This window comes from Eubalaena glacialis, chromosome 16 (genome assembly GCF_028564815.1).
Source record: "Eubalaena glacialis isolate mEubGla1 chromosome 16, mEubGla1.1.hap2.+ XY, whole genome shotgun sequence".
NCBI lineage: Eukaryota > Metazoa > Chordata > Mammalia > Artiodactyla > Balaenidae > Eubalaena > Eubalaena glacialis.
The window spans coordinates 12,243,563-12,266,260 of NC_083731.1; the positions used below are offsets into that span (position 1 = coordinate 12,243,563).

Consider the following 22,698-nt stretch of genomic DNA (forward strand, 5'->3'; position numbering starts at 1 on the left):
AAGTACCTTCTGGAAATGGGCAACCTCAGCTCAAGAAACGCCGAGGCAGAGGAGCTCATTACCTCATAGGGCAGCCTCTCATCGCCAAGCTGCACTTACTGTGAGGAAACCTTTTTCTATACTCGGACACAAGGCGCCTCTTTGGAAATTCACTCCTTTGTTTAAATTTTGTCCTCTGGTACAATTAAGATGACGCCGACGCCCTCTTTCATACCACCAGCCTGAAAAGGGCCATCCTATTTTCCAAAATCTTCTCCCTTTTAGGCCAAACGCCCATACTTCCAACAATTTTTTAAAAATGAAATGCATTCTACTATTATCCCATTTCAAACGTGAAACTCAGAATTGGGTACGGTATTCTGACGGAGCTCAGAGCCTTCGAGTTTCAAGGGGCAATCCTTTCCCATGCTCTGGTCTCCTTCGAATGAGGTAGAGTCTATGGAAGAGGTTCTTGACCTTGGCTGCGCTCGTTCTTGACCTTGGCTGCACGCTGGAATAATCACCTGGGAAGCTTTAGGAACTACTGATGCTTAGGGCCTACCTCTCAGAGACGCTGATACAACCGTCTGGGGCTCTGCCTGGTTATCAAGATTTTTTTTTTTTTTTAAAGGTTCTAGGTGATTTTAATGAGCAGCCAATGTTGAGAGCTACAGATACAATAGATGTTGATCTCTCTCTGTGTTATTCTATTGGCTCACACTAAACTCATCACACTCAACCTTTTGCCTTGAATCCCTGCCGAGCCAAGTCTTCCTCATCATGCCCTTGAGGAACTGATTAGCTGAACTTAATGGCAGGCTTTTACAATGACTCCCAGTAAACGTCATCAGTTTGGTGTGGGTCCACTGTTGTAAGGCTATTGGAGGTCAAGTCAATTGAGCTGCATATTGACTATCTGCTCTCTCTTTAGCTTTGAGTCTTTAACATGCTTCTGGTATCTTCATGGAAAACATGAATAAAATTGTAGATCTCTGAACGACACTCTACTGAAAATCCTATGGGAAATAAATGACAGCAGATGCTTTTTAAGCAACTGGATATTCTTTCACAGATAAGGGCTAAAGATTTATGGTCACAGATAAGTCCAAGAGCATGGCGTCATTCCTAGAAGGAAATGTCATACAGCTCTCCAAAGTTCTCTGGTGGCAGTGGTAGGTAGTTAGTCAGACACGAGTAGGTCCCTGCCCCGTCCTGGATGGGGATCATCTTTCCCTCCCCCATCTGGACACTGGTGATCAGAACATGCCCAGAGGTCCTCCCTCTTGTGGTCAAGGACCACCGCTAAGTTTCCAGCCTTATCAGGACCAAGCAAGATAAAACTACCAGAACAGGTTGGTGCAGGCCACCAAGACCCAAAAGGTGACTCAGAGTAACAGGTGGGGTTCGTTATGCTGTAATTATAATAAATTAGCATTGCAGTTTTTGTTCCTCCCCCCCCCCCCCCCCCCCGCCGTGTTTCACTTGGGTGCTTATGGGTAAGCACCTGTGCACTAAGGGAGAAGTAATATAACCTAAAGCTGTCAATCAACTTGTCAGTCAAATGACGCAGGACACAGGGAGGGACCACTACTCTAAAAAAACCCAACCCTCCCCCCACTGTGGGACTGCTTCTGGTTTCCAGACAGTCCGCTCTTGTCCTTTCTCAGGAGCACACTTTTGCTTTGTTTAACAAAACTCTTGCTACTTAAAACTGCTCTCTGTCTCTCGTCTGAATTCTTTCCGTTGAGACGACAAGAACCAAGGAAACGGCTGTTCTGCCAGTGACAGCAGCAGCTAGCGCAAGCCCCCATGCTGGGCTGCCAGGGTGCTGCCAGCGGAGGACATCTCCTGTGTGTGACCGCCCCAGTCTTATTTATTTTATTTTTAAAAATTTATTTATTTATTTATTTTTGGCTGCACTGGGTCTTCATTGCTGCGTGCGGGCTTTCTCTAGTTGCGGCGAGCAGGGGCTACTCTTCGTTGCGGTGCACGGGCTTCTCATTGCAGTGGCTTCTCTTGTTGCGGAGCACAGGCTCTAGGCGTGTGGGCTTCAGCAGCCGTGGCACATGGGCTCAGCAGTTGTGGCACATGGGTCCTAGAGCGCAGGCTCAGTAGTTGTGGCGCACGGGTTTAGTTGCTCCGCGGCATGTGGGATCTTCCCAGACCAGGGCTCGAACCCGTGTCCCCTGCATTGGCAGGCGGATTCTTAACCACTACGCCACCCGGGAAGCCCTCCCCAACCTTATTTAAATCAACTGCCATGTGGACCAAAACTGCTCTAGTGATACCATCTCAAGATGCTCTAAGCCTATAGGAAGACTATATTAATACACATCTCACTGGCCAGAAAATGAACTGTTCGCTGGTTTCTCCAGAGCTGGAAGGTCTTTGACTCCATTATGAAAGCATCATTCAACTTTGTATGAATGAGGAGACGATATGGCAGAACACAATCGAAAGGCTTCCAGTAAATTTTGGGAAGGTAAAGTTAGATTTTGTAGAATATTTTTTTTAATTTCAAAAAGTGGTATTTCTCTTGCATTCATAGCACCAAAATAGAGTAAGACTCTAAACTGGCATTTTCAGTCTTTCCCCATCTTCACTGAAGCTGATTTTGTACCTGTTCTTTCTCAATCCTGGCTGTGCTCTCCTCCCTGGGGCATCTAAGTGAAGTCTCCTACTTCCTTCTGTCACAGCAAAGAGAGCTGCACTTGAATTATCTCCAGGTATCAAAAACATATAAAGTCAGACGTCTGAGCACATCTGCTTCACAACACAGGGAGCAGCTCTGCGAACCTGTTAACTGGTGCCCGAATCTCATGCTTGGAATCACCCGGGGCAGGACCACCTCATCCAGGGCTCCTGCAGGCCCTAACGATCACTAAACACCCCCGAGACCACTTTGAACCAAACTCTCACCTGTAGTGAGGATGGATACAGTATACAGTGGGTTCCATTTCCGCCCAAAACATAGTAGAAAATGCCTGCTATTGTCTCCTGGCATTTTTCAAATGTGTGTTTAGTAGATAGACAACTCCTCATGTGTCTACACGTGTCTTTAAAAAAAAACCCCATAAGAATTTTCTATAGGGGACTTCCCTGGTATCGCAGTGGATGAGACTCCATGCTCCCAATGCAGGGGGCCTGGGTTCAATCCCAGGGAACTAGATCCCACACGCGTGCCACAACTAAGAGTTCGCATGCCACAACTAAGGAGCCCGCCTGCTGCCAACTAAGGAGCTGGCGAGCCACAACTAAGGAGCCCTGGAGCTGCAACTAAGAACCCCACGTGCCGCAACTAAGGAGCCCACGAACCACAACTAAGGCCCGGTGCAACCAAATAAATAAATAAATAATTTTTAGAAAAAGAATTTTCTATAAAAGATTCCACTTTAGGCCAAGGGTACATCAGACTTTGCATTCTATAGTATAGACAATTTTTCCTGAATTTTTGCACTCACATATTAATCTTTTATATGGTATTTAATAAACAGACTTAACATTATTTTTAGCCAGCCTGCTCTTCCTGGATACTTAGGTCAGTTCCAATCTTTTAATTCTGCCATGGCTATCTTTGCCATTTGTCATTTCACATATTAGAATGTATCCTTAAGATAAATTCCTAGCAGTGGGATTCAAGGTAAAAGTGTATGTGTGTGTGTGTGGTGTATGGGGCTCTTATTTTTCTTTATAAACACCGTGAAATATAATACTGAAAGCTACATGAGACGTATAATACTTAAATGACTATAAAGCAAGCACCAGTAAAATGTTACCAACACCCCTACAAGTCCCTCTTTTGCCTCTACCTTTTATAACCCTCATCATCCTTCCAGAAGAAATTACTCTATTTTGTGGTATTCATTTAATTATCATCAGAAAACATGCATTTTGAAGAACCGTAAGCCAAAGGAAAAAAAAATCCAGGATGAGATCTAACACGTGTAGATTTACTAGGAAATCACTGTAAGCTTGGCTTGTCTGAAGCCAGCTTCTCCCTTTATCTCTGCTCATGGGTGCTGCTTATAAGGAACAACATAAAAATAACATGAGAAACAGAAAGAGAGAGTTGGTGATGGGAGATAGAACTGTCACACGGGATTGTACTCACCACAGGGCGAGTCGTTGCTCAATTTCCTTGAGAAAATTTGTATGAAATTTGTGCAAAGGTTCAAAATTCGGGAAAATGAGACTTTTCAAGGTTTCGGGCATGGAGTCCTCTTTGCTTACTGTGCTCTGAAACCACTGGGAATAAAAAGAGGACACACTTAGAGGCGTTAAGATGAAGGATGAAGGTCTGCAACTCTTCAGAGGTAACGCTGCAGCCCACCACGCGTGGAGGCTAAAGGGCTTTCCTGCCGCGTCTGTAGCATTTCAAGAGCATCAAGGGCTTTCAAGCTTTATTGCTTTCCCTCCTTTCATTAGATGGGGTAAGAAGTACCCATCTCTTCGTTACTGCTTCCTGCAGTTTGTTACCAATTGACTGTGGAAGTCGGGACAAATCTCTGAAGTGGGCAGATACTGAAATCAAAACTTCCATTATGGCCAGCTCACTGGGTCATCGCTGAGTTATACCACTTCACGCCCTCTGGTTTAGTCCTTGAGAAACTTCCATCTCTGCTCCTTCGTTGAAATGCTGAGCAGGAAGATGGCTGAACCAGAGAGGTGAAGCCTCTGTCTTCACACACATTACTCATCTCGCTGACCTGAAGTCCAGGTGGGTCCCACAATGATTGCTGAGCACCTGCCCAGGTCACCACGGCTGCCCTAGAGGCACAGAAACCCAACGATTCCAACTGACCTCCAATGGGCTAGGTTCCTTCCCAGAATCCAGGATCATGAAGTCATCTGCCATGCTTTGAATTTGTTTCCAAGACTGAACAGGACTGATTAATAAAAGGCAGTCTTTTGGGCAGATTTTGCTGATATGGCTCAATTTATTGGCAAAGATAAAACAAGGCTTCTAATTCGCCTCTGAGGTCTCCCTCAAGCAAAAATAAAGGGCAAAACATGAAATGTTCTACATCGGTGCAGGCAGACAGTAAAACGTTTAATTTTAAATTTCTCCACTTTAGAAACTTCCTTCCTTTGCACTCAAAAATCACAGTTAAAAAAGCTTTTTAGAGCATATTCCAAATTAAACATACTATTACTGCCTAATTTCTACAGCCCAGAACCAAAATTCTTTTAATTGGAGTCAGAGAACCCAACATTTAATTAGATCCAGCTTGTCTCCTAAAGCTGAGTATCAGTCAAGATAAATTATGTAATCTAAGGCTTTAGGGGAAATGCTACACATACCGAAGTGATGACTTCAAGATCCTTCAGATATGTTCTCTCAGTGGTGGAGACTTCCTTAGCGATGAAGTACGCTTTGTCAGTTGGGAATCTCTGCAAAATCCATTAAAAGAAAGAAGACATAATAATTTGAGCCTGAAGTCTCTAAGCATGTCCTGATTATAAGAAAGTCCTAACTAAAGGACTGATACATTGCTAACTTACGATCTTTGGTTGACTGGTATCAAGGCTAAATAAACTCTTATCTATTCTCCTTTTTTGGTGTGAGAGGAACTAGGATAGAAAATGGGTTTCTATGATGAGAAAACTGTCTAGGAATGTTTCCTTCCATGTAAATACCACCCGCAGTGAAAGGCCTCGAATGAGTGTGTTAGCTGCCACTGAGGACTATTCATTCAATACTGGGCACCTGAAAATCTAATTAATTAGGATAATAGAGTGGTGCAGGCTTCAAGGAAATGAACGAAACAGAAAGCACAGCAGCCTTTGTCCCGGGCATCGTGGGCCGGTGGTATTGATTTTTAGGAAATGGAAGTTACGTTGTTCATGGGAACACGAAGGGCGCTGATCCAAAGGGACGAGGGTTACAGCAGCTAAAGTCCACTGGTTAGGTGGGCAGGCAGCACCACCCTAGAGCAGGTCTGCCATTGGTTTTGCTTCTCTTTAACCAACAATTAAAAGGAAATCCCTTGTTGTTAACCATCTTGCTTCTTCCCACAAGAGTCCAACCGATTCCACCTCTGGGGATACACACGAAGCAGAGATGAGAACAGATACTTGTACACCCACATTCCCAGCACATTAAGACGAAATAGCCAAAAGGAGGAAACAACCCAGCTGTCCATCAACAGATGGATGAATACACAAAATGTGGTATCTCCATACAATGGAATACTAGTCAACCTAAAAAAGGAAGGAAATTCTGACATGTGCTACCAACGTGGATAAACCTTGAGGACAATTATGCTGAAGGACATAAACCAATTACACAGGGACAGACACTGTATGATCCCACTTATATGAGGTTAATGCCTGGAGTAGTCAGTTCATAGAGACAGAAAGCAGAACGGTGGCTGCCGGAGGCCGGGCGTGGGGAGATAGCGCTCAGCATGCATGGAGTTTGTTCAGAAGGATGGCCGAGCTCTGGAAACAGTGAGGATGGTTACACAGCACTGTGAACGCACTTAATGTCACCGAACGGTGTGCTTAAGAATGGTTCACATGGTAAATTTTATGTTATGTGTATTACTGGAAATTAAAAAAAAAGATCAACAGGCGAGCGCCTGCCATCCCCACACCTTTCTCCGGCCGTCGTCCTCGTCGTCAGTCCGAGGGCCCACCTGGTCATTCAGCAGCGGGCTGACCAAGGGGGAGGCCTGCTTGGCGTCGGGGCTCAGGTTGGGCGACAGGATGGTGTTGGTGGCTCCGCCCTGCGAGTTGATGGACAGCTCTGAAAGGTGAGGGCTGCCAGTCAGGGAGCCTGTTTGGGGATGAGAAGTATTAAAGAAAAGAAAAAAAAAAAAGTAATTCCTTCTGGGACCTGGTGTCCACTTACAGTTTTCACCTAATCAAACCTTTAGAAGCTTGACTACCGTATGGCACACTTACAATGCCCTTCGTGATTTTCTAGTTTTTTCCCTAAGTTGCAGCTGCCTTAATCCTAAAGATACTACTCAGTGGAACACAGTTATGTCATTAATGATAAGGTGGGGAACTCTGCTTGGAGCATAATTACAACAGTTTAAAAGCATCGTGTATCTGCAAATAGAATCTTCATCTCCTAACTACTGCCTTAGCTTCTAAGAATTACTCGAGAAAGACAGTGTCTATATCACAAGGAGACGTGGGAAGTGACTAGAAAATAGAGCTATTCTAATAGAAGACTAAAGGACTTGGGACACCCAGGACAGACTACATCTTGGAACAATGGGCCACAGCTAGAGAAAGGGAAAGCAGCCACCTCCCCATTCTACGAAGAACAGAAGCGAGCTTGTTATACCTGGTGATGTCACTCCATGTCTCTCTCACTGTTTGGGACAGAAACACTAGTATCACAATTACAGCAAAGGTGATCATTTAAAAATGCAAAGCTGGAGGTCATTACATTATCACAATTCCCCTTTATGAGTCAAAAAATGATAGGTAATTAATCATTCCTCTGAGAAGGATACCACAGTAAATAACAGGAAAATGTATAATTACCCGAGTCAGCCAAATGAGATGATGTGCACATGAAACTCTGTGCCAACAGAATTTTGCCAATACCGATACCTCAACCTTTTGAAACTATTAATAAAATGAGATGTTTCAAAAGCTACTTCTAAGCTAAGTGTTTTGCCTAACAGTTTTATAATTCTAAAGCAGATGTGCGAAAACTAGGATTAGGGTAAACAAAGTTCCAGTAGCCTGCAGTCCTGTCAGTTACCATCATATGGAAAGACGACATAAACGCTTTCTCCATTTTCCAATATACAGGTTCATGCTCATGGCTACTCAGCACAGTATCAAGGATCTCGATAGGAAAGGGGAAGTGCGGTTTTCCAGGAATCCCCCCATTTTCTGGACCTCTATCCTTTCTCTCTGGATTCATTCATATTCACTCGGAAATTACAAGACAGCTCAGCCTCGAATGAAGCTGATGGAGTTGGGTAATGAACTTGATCCCAGTACGAATGAACCTTGCAGAAGCCACCAACCAGCCCCCACCCAGTCCCAGGTTGACCAGCTAGCTGTGTCACCTACACACGGGTGAAAAGCCACCACGCCCACAAAAGCAACGGAAAGCAGACATCCTGCCCACTGACTGTTGGTCAGTACAATCATCCCTGAAGAACAAGATTAGAAAATGTCAGGTAAAGTCAGATTCCAGAAGTTCGCATTAAAAAATAATCCCTCCATTTAAATTCCTTGCGTTTTCATAGACATCCTTAAAACAAAGTCCTGATGTGAGACAAAGACGCAATCACCCCACACACCACCAGACCCAGTAAAACCCGGAGAAAAAGGCCAGAAATTGCTTCACAAATGTCAATTTTATTGACACTAGTGCACAACCGAATACAATCATTTCGAGAGAATTGGAACTTGTCAAATAGAAATAGTGACAATCATAACTGCAATTGATTCAAGGTACTACACTATGCTCTTTAAAAAAAAAAAAAGAATCACAAAAAGAAAAATGTTATCACTACAAAGAGGAATTAGAGAAGAGAAATTCTGGCAGTCTGTCTGGAGATCAAAACATTTCATGCATTTGTGAGTTGCTATTGGAGGGTCACCTTTTATTTGTCCACCATCATCTGGCAAAGCATGGGGGCTTACCTTCAGCTCTCACACTATGCATGAGACCAGGTGAGGCAGTGTAAGTGAGAACATGCTGGGCCTTGAATCTGCAGTGACGTGGGACAGAAAAAGCGTTCGCCTCCTCATTGAAAGAGTTGGAGCCAAGAACGAAAAGCAGTTAGAAGGCTAGCTTGAAGGAGGCGTGCAGGCGGGGAAACAGTACCGATTAGTCCCTGGACGGCATCCAGCAGCAGAGAAAAAACCAACTGCCACATGGCGAGGGAGAATATAAGGGTAAACACACTCGAGTACAACCATGTCCCCCCTCCAAAGGTCGATAGTTGCCCTTGTGAATTTCCCCGGGGACACTTCAGTTTGGTAGACCTAGCGGGCCAGAAGGGTGAGCTAATAGACCAGGGCTCCGGGAGAGGTGCCACCCTGCCAAGAAGGCAGAACACATTGCAAAGAAGATAGCAATCTAGAAGACACCCCACTGGAGCACACTGGAGACAGGATTCAGAAAGCGGGACACCGAGCGTGAACCTGATGACGACCACGTTCCTATGCAGAGTCCGGGACAGTTCTGGGTTCAGCTACGTTCTCACTCACGTGGCCTAAAGGTGTGTGTGACACCGATGTTACACGTGCAGTACACAACCTTGGAGGATGACCAAATTAGGGTAGCCCATTTCCATTTCCTGAGAGGCTACTTCAACGGGCTTTGTGGCTACTAACGGGGCCCAAGAAGGCCAAGGCAATGAGTGTATTTAAACAGTAAGACCAATAAATCAATAAAGACCAAGCAGCCTGTTCTAGAAATCTATCAGCAATGCTAAGGAAGGGAAAGGTCCCAAACTCTGAGGTTCCATTTACCAATCTGAGCCACATCCATGGAGAATAGCCTCCTTCCTCCCCTTGCTAGAGAAACTCCTCAAGGCTTTGAAAATTCATAGATGACATATTCCAAACAAAAACAGGTAGCTCATTTACCATTCAACAATCAATGGAATATGCTTATGAGAGTAATTAGTAGAATTTGGCAGCTTGGTAATTAAAATTCTCTTTCGACTTGGAGCTAGTGTGTGACAAGGGTCTGTACAAACTGGTGTCCACGCAGGGCCTGCCCTCGGTCAAGTGTGAAGAGTTGTGTCTGAAAGGTCAATGTCTAAGGTCACAGTTACTAGAGCTACACGTAACCAATTTTCACTGAAGTCGCCCATTTTACAAAAAAAGCAAACAAACATGGTGATGTTAGATGAAATGACTCTGCCAGGTTTCTGCAGCCTTATAAAGCTTGTTCCCATCACACAGTCTGTCACCTGCCTTGAAGGCACAGCCCTGGTCAATGAGGAGAAATGGTGACTGGTGCTCACGGCTACTCCATGAACTTATTAATGCCTGGGAATTTTTATCATTTTCCTCCTCTATGACAAATTGACACAAAGGAATTTCTTTCAGCAAGGGGCTCTAGGTAAATAACTTGGGGGGGTGGAGAATCTTCTAAGAAACCACCTGGATATTAAGGCAATAGGTGGAAAAAAGTCTGAAGAGATTAGAAAATGATCAGTTACCACCCTAAAAGTCTGGAAGCTTTTGATTCTTAAAAGAATTTTTTCCTATTTTTAGAAATTGCCCTGCAGGTTTTTAGGCATTCAGTTATATTTCTGGTTAATAACTTTCAAGTCCCTCACCTCTACCAAATAATTTCATGACACTCCTCCCTTCCCCCTGCCCCCAGATCTCCATGTACCCATCCCTACCCTTAATCGGTATCAAGAGGGCTGAGTTTATGTCATTCCCACGGATTAAAGATGCCTTCACTAATGCTACTCTCGAGGGGGGCATTTCTGGTAACTGCTTTAAAAAAAATCCTTTTAAATGTACACATTCTCATGGCACCAACAATTATGGAACTTCAAATTAGCACTGCAATATGTATGGATTTCAATTTATCACCCAGCCCAGAAACTGGGTTAGCTGCTCTATCTTTTTAATGTAATATACATTCAAAATTCTTCTCTATGGCTGCACAGGGGAAGTTGGATTTGCAGCCTCATCCAGACTGGAGCATCTCTTGACCAGCCCTCCACCAGAGGCACATAAACAGCGGGAACATGGTTTATGATCAAGAAGCCAAACTCACGCCTGCCTTCCACTCTTGGGACTGGGTACAAGCTGCCTAGTGACCATCTACTTCCTCTGACTATACTAAAAAGGCTTAAGAACAAACTCACACAAGCCTGGGGAAAGAGAACTTTCTAATCTGTTTTTCCAGTAATAAAAATGGCATTTCGAATACTTAGTTGTACGTGTCCTGTGTTTTAAACTAGTCAATAAATTGGGAATCTTCATTTTTAATTAGATAAGTGTTATTTTTCCTGTTAAGGAGGGAACCAGAAAACCTGAAAACTTTAAAAATAGTAATCCATAGATTTGGTAAATATTAAAATATCTGAGAATGAGAATACAGATGAAAATGAGACTGTTGATTGCTTTCTCAAGTCTTCTTTTCAAAATTATAAAAAGTACAATTATTCAAAAAGTATCTATGAGGATTTCCTCAATATTCTCCCAAAGTTCTGTATTTGGCAAACGTCTAGATGCCACTCATCTATTGTGATTTGTCTCCTGCCATTTGCTTCTAAAATATAGATTATAACTCTATGTACCCAGAATATGCTTCAAAGGCACATGTAGGAAATACATTACAGATGCAGGTTTGCATTTATTTTTTAAAAGGCTTTTTAAATCCACAATCTCCCTCTAAAAGAGAAGACAAACTCTCTCTGGAGATGGTCTGCATTTGAAAGCCAGTTACCAAAAAAAAAAAAAGGTCAATACTGTATTGATTCATGAGAAGTCTCCAGACCAGGCAGGATTCACTCTAGTCTGATAACTAAGCTGGGTCCCACCCCAATGGAATATGTGAGGAAAAAAAAAAAAGAGAGAAAAAAAAAAAAAAGGGCTGACAATGTTTCATTGAAGTTACAAGATTCCACAAGAAAAACCAGGTTATAGGATTACCAATCACAGCAGGGTGGCCTTCTTCTTGATAACTTAGGTGGTTGTGCGTAATGTACGTGCTTCTTAGACCAAGTTCCTTGAAGAAAAGTTTTACAAGCAGCTAAACATCAACATTACTGTTCATCATCAAGCAATTCAGAAAAGCAACAGAAATGCAACTTGCAGAAAAAGAAAGAGAAATGCTGCTAATGGGAAAATGATAGCGAAGGCACTAGCTTGTTCTTGTTTATGGGGAAAAGATGAAGGAGAGTTCTCCTTTGTCTGAACACAGTGGTGGTGTTGGCAGTGTCTGGGCTGGGGGACATGGTGCTTCGTACCAATGAAAAACACCATCTCGTACTCAGGACAAAGCTTCAGCCATCAGTCGGAAAGAACAGTTACAATTGACAGTTTTTACAGCAAGATACCTGTTAGGACAAGTAAAAGCCTCTTCAGTTGAGATTAACAAGAGCTATTAATCCCGTGCATACACCGTTACATGAGTTTGGCCTTCCATGCTTAAAGAATCACCAAGCTCATTGTTACTGGAGAAACCAGCCACCTTCCCGGTGGAATACATCCACGCTTCCGTGAAATACTGCGCTCTCAGCCGTGGAGAGAAGGTAGAACCAGACAGTATCTGTGAGAGCCTACATTCTGGGTAGACAGCAAACTACAAACAGCTCGCTGGCCATGAGCAGCCACCTGGGCTGAGCTAGAGGGGTCTTCTCTACATTTCTATCTATCCCCACTCCCCAAGAAAACACACACACACAGCTAAGTTCTCTTATAAGCTATGTAAAGTTTGCTATCCCCATTGGAATAGATGTCACCATTCAAAATAGGAAGCCAGCCCTCTGGTTAGCTGTCTGAGCTCCGCCCACGTAAGCTCCTGCCACAGATGCTCTCTGTTTCCACGAGCCCTGCCCCGCCCTACAGAGATCCTGCTCCCTTCCAAGGACCATCCCCACCTCCACATGGCACAAAGTGCGGGCTTGGAGAAGATGGCATCAGAAAAGTGAGGTCTTCCGTTCATCTTCTATTTCCCCACCTTTAGTGAAATACGGTACCACCGAGCATGACCGCTCAGGATGCCTCCGTGATAAAGCTTGCTGTTTAGCGAGCAGGATCACTGTATTCTAGAAGAAACAGGTGTTCCAAGTACAAACTGGTATTCAGTCATGTTAAAAAAAAAAAAAAAAAGACATCAGACAGTGCTCCAACAATGCAGGGAACAGAAGGTACACCATGCTTTGAGGATAAAAGACAGAACGCTGGGAAAAAAAAAAGTCTTCTCTTAGATAGGTACATGCTGACCACAGAGTGCATACCACGGCACAACAGAAAAATGTTTTCTCAAATTTATTAAACAAATGACAAAAATGAGAATGAAGTCCCCAGCCTTGTCTGTTTTAAAATTAATTCAGCGTATTAGAAATTTTTAATAAAATATTAAATGTACACACAGAGAGAACAGAAGGGAGCTGGATTAATAACATAGGCCAAGCTTGTGAGATTGGGTTAGTTAGGTTTTCACAGCAACCTTCCAGGCAGAAAGGAGGTGAGGGTGAGGGACTGAATCCACTGGCCATTCAGGTGCGTGTGTAGAGAGAAGCGGGTGTGTGTTCTTCACTAAGGAAAGCCTATCTTTGGTCTTTCTATAAATCACTGCGGGCAGAGTGACAAATGCTTTCCTTCTTACAAAGGAACTGCAAGGCCCAGGAAAAAGCAATTGTTGGCCCAGTTTCATGAGCCAGAAAGATCATCTGTGAATACTGACAGGCCCATCAGAGGCTCCAAAATGACCCTTCTACTGTTTCCTATTTGAGAGTCAGTTAACAACCCCAATTTATAATAAAGCAGAAGGACTGCCTCCAAACTCCCGGTACCACTAACACCTCTACCTCTTACTCAAAAGTACAGTTAATTACTGTCCGATGCTTTGTTATACACACACACCCACACCCACCCACACACACTGGTCCCTGCTCCTGCCTTAGTACTCTTGGTTTATGTTGCATTTTGCAGTGATTTCTAACTTCTATTCTTCAATATTCTGAAGTTCTTGCACCTGACCCCTAGCAGCAAGCTCACGTAATTCTCAGTACCATTTCCATGACTGCATTAACAGCACCTGCCTTGAAGCTAACCTTTCACACCAGCTCTCAACTACAAACTTAGATCAGATACCCTGTCAACAGTTGATTTTCAATCCTCCCTACTTTCAAATACCAAACCACCCTAAGACATATCAGAGCAACCTGATCTAGAACCCACACGAAGACGCCAAGGAGCTGCCTTCCACCAGAAGTTGTAACTGAACACCAGAGGCCAAGAAGATTGCCAAAGGCTGCTTCCAAGGCTAAGCTGTGATGTGGGCATCATTCAGTCCATCCACACTGAAACGATCCTGAACAAATCAGAGTCTCTTCAATTTCTAAAGCTTTAAAAAAGGAGATTTACTAATTCTATCTTAGCTTCCACCAGGGTGTTTAACGGCTTTGATTGGGGAAAAAAAAAAAAAAATCCCCCATGCTGGAAGTTTCATCTATGTTTTCTTGAGTGATGTGTTCTGAATTTTATGAAGCAAGACTTGTTTTTCACAACAAGACTCTACTCACCTCCTCCCAAATATGTATCTGACACACAAATCAGCATTTGCAACTTTTGTTTATAGAGGAAATACTTAAAAATCCCTAGGTTACCCAGAAAACAATAAACAGCTCTTTTCCAAGTATGTATCCAAACAAGTGGCAACCAGGCCACTTTTGACCTTTGATGCCTACAACGCTAGGCCAAACCATCATGGGTATTTTTTGCTTTTCATCATTATTATTTTTTTGATAAAAAGAGAGCTGCTACATTAAGTGGCATGCTTATTTTGATCTAAACGTCATGGCTTCATTTTAACAACTAGCAACTGGTGTTAGAGGTACGCACAGGGTACGAGACCCCATTTCCCTGTATTACGTTTCATTCAACTAAACAGAAACAGATGGAATTAGACTAACGAGGAAAAAGCAGCGCCAGTAAATTCTTTAAATGTCGCCAGACTCAAGTTCTTTAATCACTTCCTTCTTGCAGAAGTTCATCCGCTAGTACCTTTCCTTCCGTATGTTCTTATCAACTTGGCTAACATGGCTGAGTGTAAACTCAGAGAGCTGCCAGCAACAGGTTATTTTGAAATGTTCACCTCTTTCGGGTTCAAAGAAACTTTCTCTATTGCAAAGATTGCATTGAAAGACTCTTCTGCAGTTTGCTTTGTAAAACTGGCAGCAATAGAGTTGACCCTTGGACAACGCGGGGGTCAGGGGTGCAGACCCTCCGAGCAGTGGAAAATCCATGTATAACTTATAGTTGGCCCTCTGTATATATCTACACTTCCGCATCTGCGGATTCCACCAACCTTGGATTGTGTGGTACTGTGGTATTTACTACTGAAAAAAATCTGAGCATAAGTGGACCTGCGCCATTTACACCCGTGTTGTCCCAAGAGTCAACTGTAGACTCATCCCCATGAAACTAGAGGAAGGCCATCCTTAGAGTAAGTAAGCTCATCAGAGGAGGAATGCTTATAGACTACAAAGGAGAAGATCCAGAAAAAAGAGCCTTTCTTGGGGATGCAGCTCGGACAGCTTTAAATTCTGGTTAATGAAAATGAGGGCCTAGGCAAAGAAGAGTGATCGAGACAGAAGCAAATAAACTCAGAATAAACCTAATAATGAAGGGGACCCCAAGTTTCTTAATTTAAGGCTGGGCCTACCTGTAGCCCAATCACTCACTGATGACCTCAACTGCACCAAACCCATACTGTGTTGAAATAGGGAATAGCATTTTAAGTGGAAAAAGTTGATTAAAACCATATGAACACTGGTTAAAGCTATGAAAAAGGGAAGTGATGCACATTCACAACAGTTTTAACAAAATTTAAAATGGCAGCTTAATATTTTAATTGTTTCTTCTTTTAGGAACTGCTTGCCAACACAATCAAACTGACTCCAGAGCGAAGATGCAAGTGGGGTTTCTGATTCAACTGAGGGCAGGCTGGATTTCGTATACTTGGTGGAAATTTCAAGAGGCTCATGCTGTATTTTGGTTTTGCAGGCCTAGTGTGTGTGTGTGTGTGTGTGTGTGTGTGTGTGTGTGTGTTGTGTGTGTGTGTATATATATATATATATATACATTTAAAGCATTACTTGGTTTGAATCTTCAAAGAAGTTCTGGAGCATCAAATGGAAATTATTCACATTTTTAAGTGCAGGCCACAGCAGCACCATTTGGTGAGATAAATCTGTGAGAAATTTCCAAATACGAATCACATATGTGGAGAAGAATCTGGCTCACAGACTTCCTTTAACTAAATGCCTGTCTAATAAAATGGCATCATGGCATACAGATGACTGGTCAAGGAGCTGGGGCAATCCACTGTAAGTTCTGGAACTCATTAAATGCAGTTCTTTATGAGGATTTCTTGCATTTTTATGCTGCCCGAACAAGCAGCAACAAAAATCAGTCACAAAAGGATCTATAATTTACATGTTTTGAAATACTATCTAACAAAAGATATTCATGCGCGGAGGCCCCGGAGTAGCCCTGAGTGGCTTGAAGATTTCTGTTTCTATATTTGGTTTGTCTTCCACCCAAGGCTTTAAGATATCATTGCACAGGAGCGGCCGCGATCTGAAGACTTGGCTTCCTTACTGATGCAGGCGACCCCTACACTAGCTGTTGCCTTAGAAAAACTGGCTCTGACGGGTCTTGCGAAACCCTTTGGAAGTCTGAAAGAATTCACAGGTCTCTAATCTCTGCTGCCTATTGGTCACACCCAACCCCATCTCTGATCTTCCTGCACTTTGTTCAACTTCAGGGATGTGCCTGCCCTTCTTATACCACACAGTGAGATTCCAGAGGCCAGGGAAGGACCCGGGGACCAGAGTCTCACAGCAGGCAGAAGGCATGGAAGGTGTGGGGCGCTGGGGGTGGCATGCAGCCTGCTGGCTTTCTCTGACCTCCTCACCTCAGTGAACTGGCTCTACCATCAGACTCAAAGAATGCTTAGGTTTCCTCACCCAGCAGCTCTCTTTACTAGTGCAGGGAAAGCTCTCCCAGAGGCAATGAGTGAATACTCCCAGCACTTCAGAATACGTGGCTTTTGAAAAAACTACACATCTTCCCTCCGCCACCCCTTTCTTTTAAGCACCGTTAATCACACCAAAATTGCCACTCTCACAAAGACTGACTGAGAAGCAGAAACTGAGTTGCTTGGCTGGTACAAAACCAAACCGGAGAAAAACTCTACCAGTGGCCTTAAAAGTGGAAAATCTCGTCAATATAGAACTGGGTACACCACCGTTGATCAGTTGCTTTTGAAACACTTTGGATAAAAAATCATCTGTTCGGGGAAAAAGCAAAACAAAATAATTACTGGAATATGTTTTGCTTTGGGGGTTTACATCTGATGATTCACATTCTAAGCCAGCTAAGTTAATACCTTTTGCTCATTCATATTTCATCATCAGACTGCTGTAGGGTTAGAGGTAAAAAGAAAACTCATTTGAACACACCACCTTCACAAATAAACCACAGATTCCACATGTGACTCTGCTTAACTCACGTTTGACTACTTTTTTATATAGCAAATTGACATCTTTTTCTAAGCTCAAAACAGAATATGCAAAAATGGGTTATAACTGCAAAAACCCCACAATATAAAAAGCAGTAGTTCTCCCTACCTAATATGGACTGTAATAACCTAAGTCTACATGATTCCTGGTCTCCATATGATTTTAATTATTAATCCATACAAGAGTCTCAAAATATAAAATACTGAATCCAAAAGGTCCTAGTGCATCAAGCTGTCACATAGAGTAAAACACTGAAGTCCAGAGACCAAGGTTCTGGTTTTAGATTTGTCATGCAACGGCTGTAGGACTATGGGAAGTCTCTTTCCTTCGTCAGAACAAGGTTTCTCATCCGTAAATAAAGGTTTAACCTAGGTGACCTCCAAGGTCCCTTCTGGCTTCAAAATTCTGTGACTCTGTTGAACATGTAAATCTAAATAAAGCAAAAGATGAACAGACTACTTCAGTAAACATCTTTCAAGCTATCCAATAATCAACTTGATTCATCAATCATGCACTGAATCAAATGATTAGGAAGATAAAGCAAAAGTGTGTGTAAAAATGGATTAAGTTTTCAGAATCTTTAAAATCAACTTCTCAACATTCATGCGGACAGAGAGTCACGCGTGAACCACAGGGTCTGTCAATATTTCTGCTTATTCAACACTGTGGCCAAATTCTACTCAGTTTCCTAAACTTGCTTATTAGCTCTTCCCCATGACAAAGCCACACGATGAGTTTTAGTAAGGCCACTCGCATGGCGGCACGTTAGGGCTGGATCATCATTACAACTCTTTTCAATAATTTTGTAGTTACTTAGGATCTAAAATTTTTATTCTACAATTTATCTTTTTTTAAAAAAAGTACCAAAGACTAAAAAGTACCAAAGAGCAGGCATGAAGAAAAGCATTTCATTGGTGATGCTTTTCTTATTTGGCAAGCAAGCCAACATTTCAGCTGACACTTCCATCACATTCCACTAGATTCTAGAAGGCAATAGTGTCTGGCTGAGAAATGACCCTGGCAGCCTAGCAGAGCCATCTGGGGACCCCAAGGGGGCACTCCAGACCGATTTGATCCAAATTTCTAGGGTCAGGGCTCAGGCAATACCAATTTTTTAAATGTCCCAGGTGATTCCAAAGTGCAGCTAAGGCTGAGAAGCAATGCAAGTTCAAACCAGGCTTTTCCATCTGAAATGCAGAAACGCTGGGTGAAAGGCACTGGTGTAGATGGTTAAGATTTAAAAAGAAACCAAACCTCTCACTACTTCTACTTTCTTTTTTCCTGCACAGAGAAGCAGCCAGAAGTCACTGTTCCTGAGCGTGTGAATATTAAGAATGTGCGTAAAAATCCACCAAGGGCAATGAGACTGGGAAACAGGCCTTCTCGGTGCTGTGCACTATTCAAAGGCAGGCATTGAGTTTGCTAACCTCCTGGTGCCACCAGTACCTATCCCGCGAGGTCTTACTTTTCCCTGCAGCGTCACTCAGCAGCATCTCTGTGTTTCACCAAGAGGCTCTGACGGCCAGAGTTCTTCAACACCTTCTTCAACCATAACTAACGTTTGACCCATGAAAGCAAACCCAAACCAAACCAGCAATCTCATGTCGATTACAGTTCATGAAGATTTATATCATTTCATAGGAAGTCTGCAAAGAAGAAATAATCCCGAATGCTTCCAATTAAAATATTCACTAGTCTTATTAGTAACGAAGATTTCAACAACACTTCAACTAGCAACCAACTTACATTTGGCCTTGAGTTTTGTCAATTCCTCACTTTATGAGGCACAGCAAAGCAGCCCTCCTTTTAAAGAAGGGGTTCAAAGTAAAACCCACACCTTTCCTGGGATCTCAGTGATACTTTCGTCCCAATAATCAACCAGATGGGAGGGTGATCTGTGTACACAACTGAAGATACACAGAAAATTTCCACATAAATACAACACACTATACACATGATCAGATTCATAATAAAGGATTTCTTCCTAGCCTTCAGCCAGAAAGAGAAACAAGTTCTTGGTAACTTGTCATGGTGTGTGAAATTCTGTCCTTCTGAAAGATCTGAGAAGTCAGGCATGCCCTACCCAAACATGCGCCTGCCCCAAAACTTCCTCTAACAAAGGTCGATTAAAAATTAACAAGTCACTAGGACAGGTCATCTCCAGGGAAATCCTGGACGCACGACTCCAGGTTTCCAACCCTTGAAGACCTGCCCTCTGGTCTCCTCACTCATACTCCTCTCCCTCCTCGTTCAAAGGCAGGCCACCCAAGGACTTCTTTCTCCTCACCCCGGAGGGGGAACTCAGCACAGCTGGATTACCAAACACGAGGGGCTGGCTCAGAGGGCTGACCAGTTCAGAGTCTGAATCGCTGGATTCAGTCCCACTGCTGGTGGAGCCCTCGGTCATTTGCAGGGGTGCCAGCTGGGCTGCCTTGCTAGTGGCACACGCTGACTGCGCCACGGGGATCCCTGAGGTTGGACCCACGCGACGTGTACCATTAGCCAGCGTTCTACCTTCCGAAGCGGCTGGGCCGGCCAGGCCTCCCTTTCCGTGGCCATCAAGCCTATCCATTGCCGTCGGGGTTGATGCTACCTGGCTAAGAATGAGTGGATCTGTCTCTGACTTATTATATCTCAGATTCCTTAAGTGTGGCCTTTGTAAGATGGGGGAACCGTTTTCATAACGAGGACCCTGGCTTGGGAGAGGATCTCCTCCCACACTTCTCTCTCTACAGTCATGTGCGTTTTCGGAAACATAGCCTTGAGACCCGGTCCTGTCCCAACTCATACTTGGACTTGAACTTCTGCTGCTGGGAGACAAGGGGGTGGCCAGGGCACTGTGACTGCCTGAGGCCCTGAACATCTCGTCTATCAGAGAGCTGTGCCTTGGGAGTCTGGGGCTCCCACTCATGTCAAAGGTGATGTCTGCTGAATCATCGTCACGGAATTCTTTGGAAGGAGGCCGGGAGGACTTCACAGAGTGAGGGGAAGCCCTGCGCCTAGCCTCTATTTGCCTCTCATCCCTGGACAGCAGATAAACACCACTGGTCAAATCACCCTCATAGTTGTCATTTGTTTGGGACCGTGACCGGGACGCTTGTTCCCTGAGGAGGTCGTATTCACTGTCTACATCACTGCAGTCAATGAAAGGAATGGAAGCGCTGCTGCCTTGGGCAGCCCTGGATGCTGGACCTGTGCTTGGCTGCGGGGGCCGAGGTCTACTCTGCTGGGTCCTGTCCTTAACGACCTCCTCCTCGTCCTCCGTCTCCGCCCTGCCGGCCCCGTCTGCCTTCGTGCTCCCCGCCGGGCTCCTCTGCGGAGCGGGGTTGCGCTGTGGCCCGCGCTCCTCGGCCGAAGCGGTCGGGTCCCTTCCCGGCTGGCAGCTCTGGCCGCCCAGGGATGCAGCACCTTCTCCAAAGGTAAGGCTGGCACTCTGCTGAGCCTGGGTGGGGCGGGGGTGTGCAAGAAAAGGGGGAGGGAGATGAAGAGAAAAGGGAGAGGTTACGCCACAGCTGAAAGAGACAGAGACGTGGAGTCCCACTTAATGGCATCTCCTGAAGCATCGAGTGGCCAAGGATTGCCAAAGAAAGCCTGCCCTCCCCGGTCTTAGAACAAAGCACCCCGTCAGGAATCGGGCATTCCCGAGGCTGTCTGGTCAGGATCCAGAACGTTCTTTCAGGGTGTGGAAGCCGACAGTGCAGGGTCCCCGGCAGCACAGGTGAGGCAGTGCCTCTGCTTTCCAGGACTGGCAGTCTCCTCTCGGGCGTCCAAAGTTTCTATGGAACAAGACCGTCCTTCTGGCCCACAGGGGACTGACTTCCTGAGGGGGTGGGGGCAGGGGGAGGAGGAGAGGCATCATGGACCTCCAAAGGCAAGTTGACACGGATTTCAGACAAATGACAAAAACGTCTTTGTTTCGATGCCTAAGGGCAGGATGGGCAGCTTACAGACTCTCTGGATTCACACAGTGAAATTGTCTTCGTGTTCTTTCCCAACAAAGTTCTTATTCTCTTGTAGAGAAAACCCTGAAAGCTCATCCAGAGACCAACTCCAGGGACAACGAGCTCTGGCCACCCTCAGAGCAAGAGTGATGATGTGTCTTGTTGCCAACGGTGGTCGCTGCTCTGTAACATGAGCCCTGGGAACGCACCGTCCGGTCCTGCGCCAGCGCAAGGTTCTGACCTTGGCAGCGAAGGGGAGCTACACCCGTCACCCGCGAGCTAGGTTCCGATCTCTTCACACGAGCGCAGCCGTTTAGCTGGAGGGTGGGCTCCACTCTGGCTCTGGATGGTTCCAGCCCTAAGCTGAGTTCAGGCCAATAGAGCAAACTTCCCCGGGGCGAGGGCATGGGAGGGAGGAGGGGCAAGGATACAGGCCAGGGCGAGAAGCACAGAGCCGGTGTCTGGTCAGAGCCAGGGCACACGGCTAGCCTCTCCTCTAGAAAACACCCCGAAGTGGAAGGATGAAGAACACCAAAGCAGACTAGGAAACCCAGTCCTCAGCAGAGGACGTTTGCGGAAAACAGAGCTACAATAGTGACTATCACCATCACTGACTTGTTTTGGCACTTCTGAGTTCGTCTCTGTAGGCTGCGTAGCAAGGCTTCCGATGGAATGAATCTTGCTGTGTTTCCTGGGAGAAATCACACAAGAGAACTAAAGTTAGGTGAATTGGGTTTTTTTAATTGGTTTTACATGAAAAATAACGGCATTAGGCATTCCCTCAGTAGTGAAGGCACCCAAAGTAGTTTGGATAAATGCTCCCTGGAGACAGACCCAGTCACCCTTTCTGTATCACTTGTAGGATTCGGGGGCTGCTTCAGCCTTGAAAAAGTTCTCAGCATTCCCAGCTCCCACTGCAGTGGTCCAGCTGGTTGGGAGCACCGCCACTGAACGCTAACTCTCTAGTTACGGGAAATGTCACTGGGAGGGAGAAGTTGGCTGGGCCCGAGTACGCTCTGAACTGCAAGCCCTGGCCTAGCAATATGAAATCAATTTGCGTGCTTTGGGTAATGATCTTCTAGATCAGTTCTATAGCAGAGGCCTCTGCCGCTAATGAGCTACTTCTTCACAGCGCTCAGTTCAGAGAAAAGGCCCTGCCCCAGGAATGAATTTATAGACTCCACAGTAGAAGAAACTGGTTTTTAATGCCACCAACACCTTGCCTTTAATCTTTTCCTTCCCTTAGTGTGTCGGTCCCCAACTTCCCAGGGGACAAGCATGAGAAACTTTTCAGGTACTCAAACACATGAAACTGCATAAATATAGAGATTAAATTCCAATGTCCATCCAGCTTTTCTTTAAAATACTCCAAATTAACACACCAAGGCTCTGGAGCACCCACATTCTGAGTCAGAGAGAGGCAGACCACTTCTTATACGATCCTCAAAAGATTAATCGTGGATCGTCCGAGAAAATGATGGGGTTTGCTACATCTAGATAAGCATACAAATAACCTTCTGAACACTACATTTCTATATACAGGGAGGGAAAAACGACCCCAGATCTCCATC

General features: G+C 44.6%; 1 protein-coding gene across 6 annotated transcripts in view; it reads right to left on the bottom strand.

The window, feature by feature from the left end:
• The window catches only part of FARP1 (FERM, ARH/RhoGEF and pleckstrin domain protein 1), a 291,156-nt gene that overhangs the window by 39,560 nt on the left and 228,898 nt on the right, over positions 1-22,698 (bottom strand). For all 6 annotated transcript variants that reach the window (XM_061171145.1, XM_061171147.1, XM_061171146.1 and 3 more), the window contains exons 12-16: positions 21,743-21,818; positions 20,379-20,628; positions 6,576-6,757; positions 5,281-5,370; positions 4,091-4,224 (exon numbers count right to left, since the gene is read on the bottom strand). In XM_061171145.1, coding sequence (XP_061027128.1) covers positions 4,091-4,224; positions 5,281-5,370; positions 6,576-6,757; positions 20,379-20,628; positions 21,743-21,818 — 732 coding nt within the window. The remainder of the gene's footprint in view (positions 1-4,090; positions 4,225-5,280; positions 5,371-6,575; positions 6,758-20,378; positions 20,629-21,742; positions 21,819-22,698) is intronic.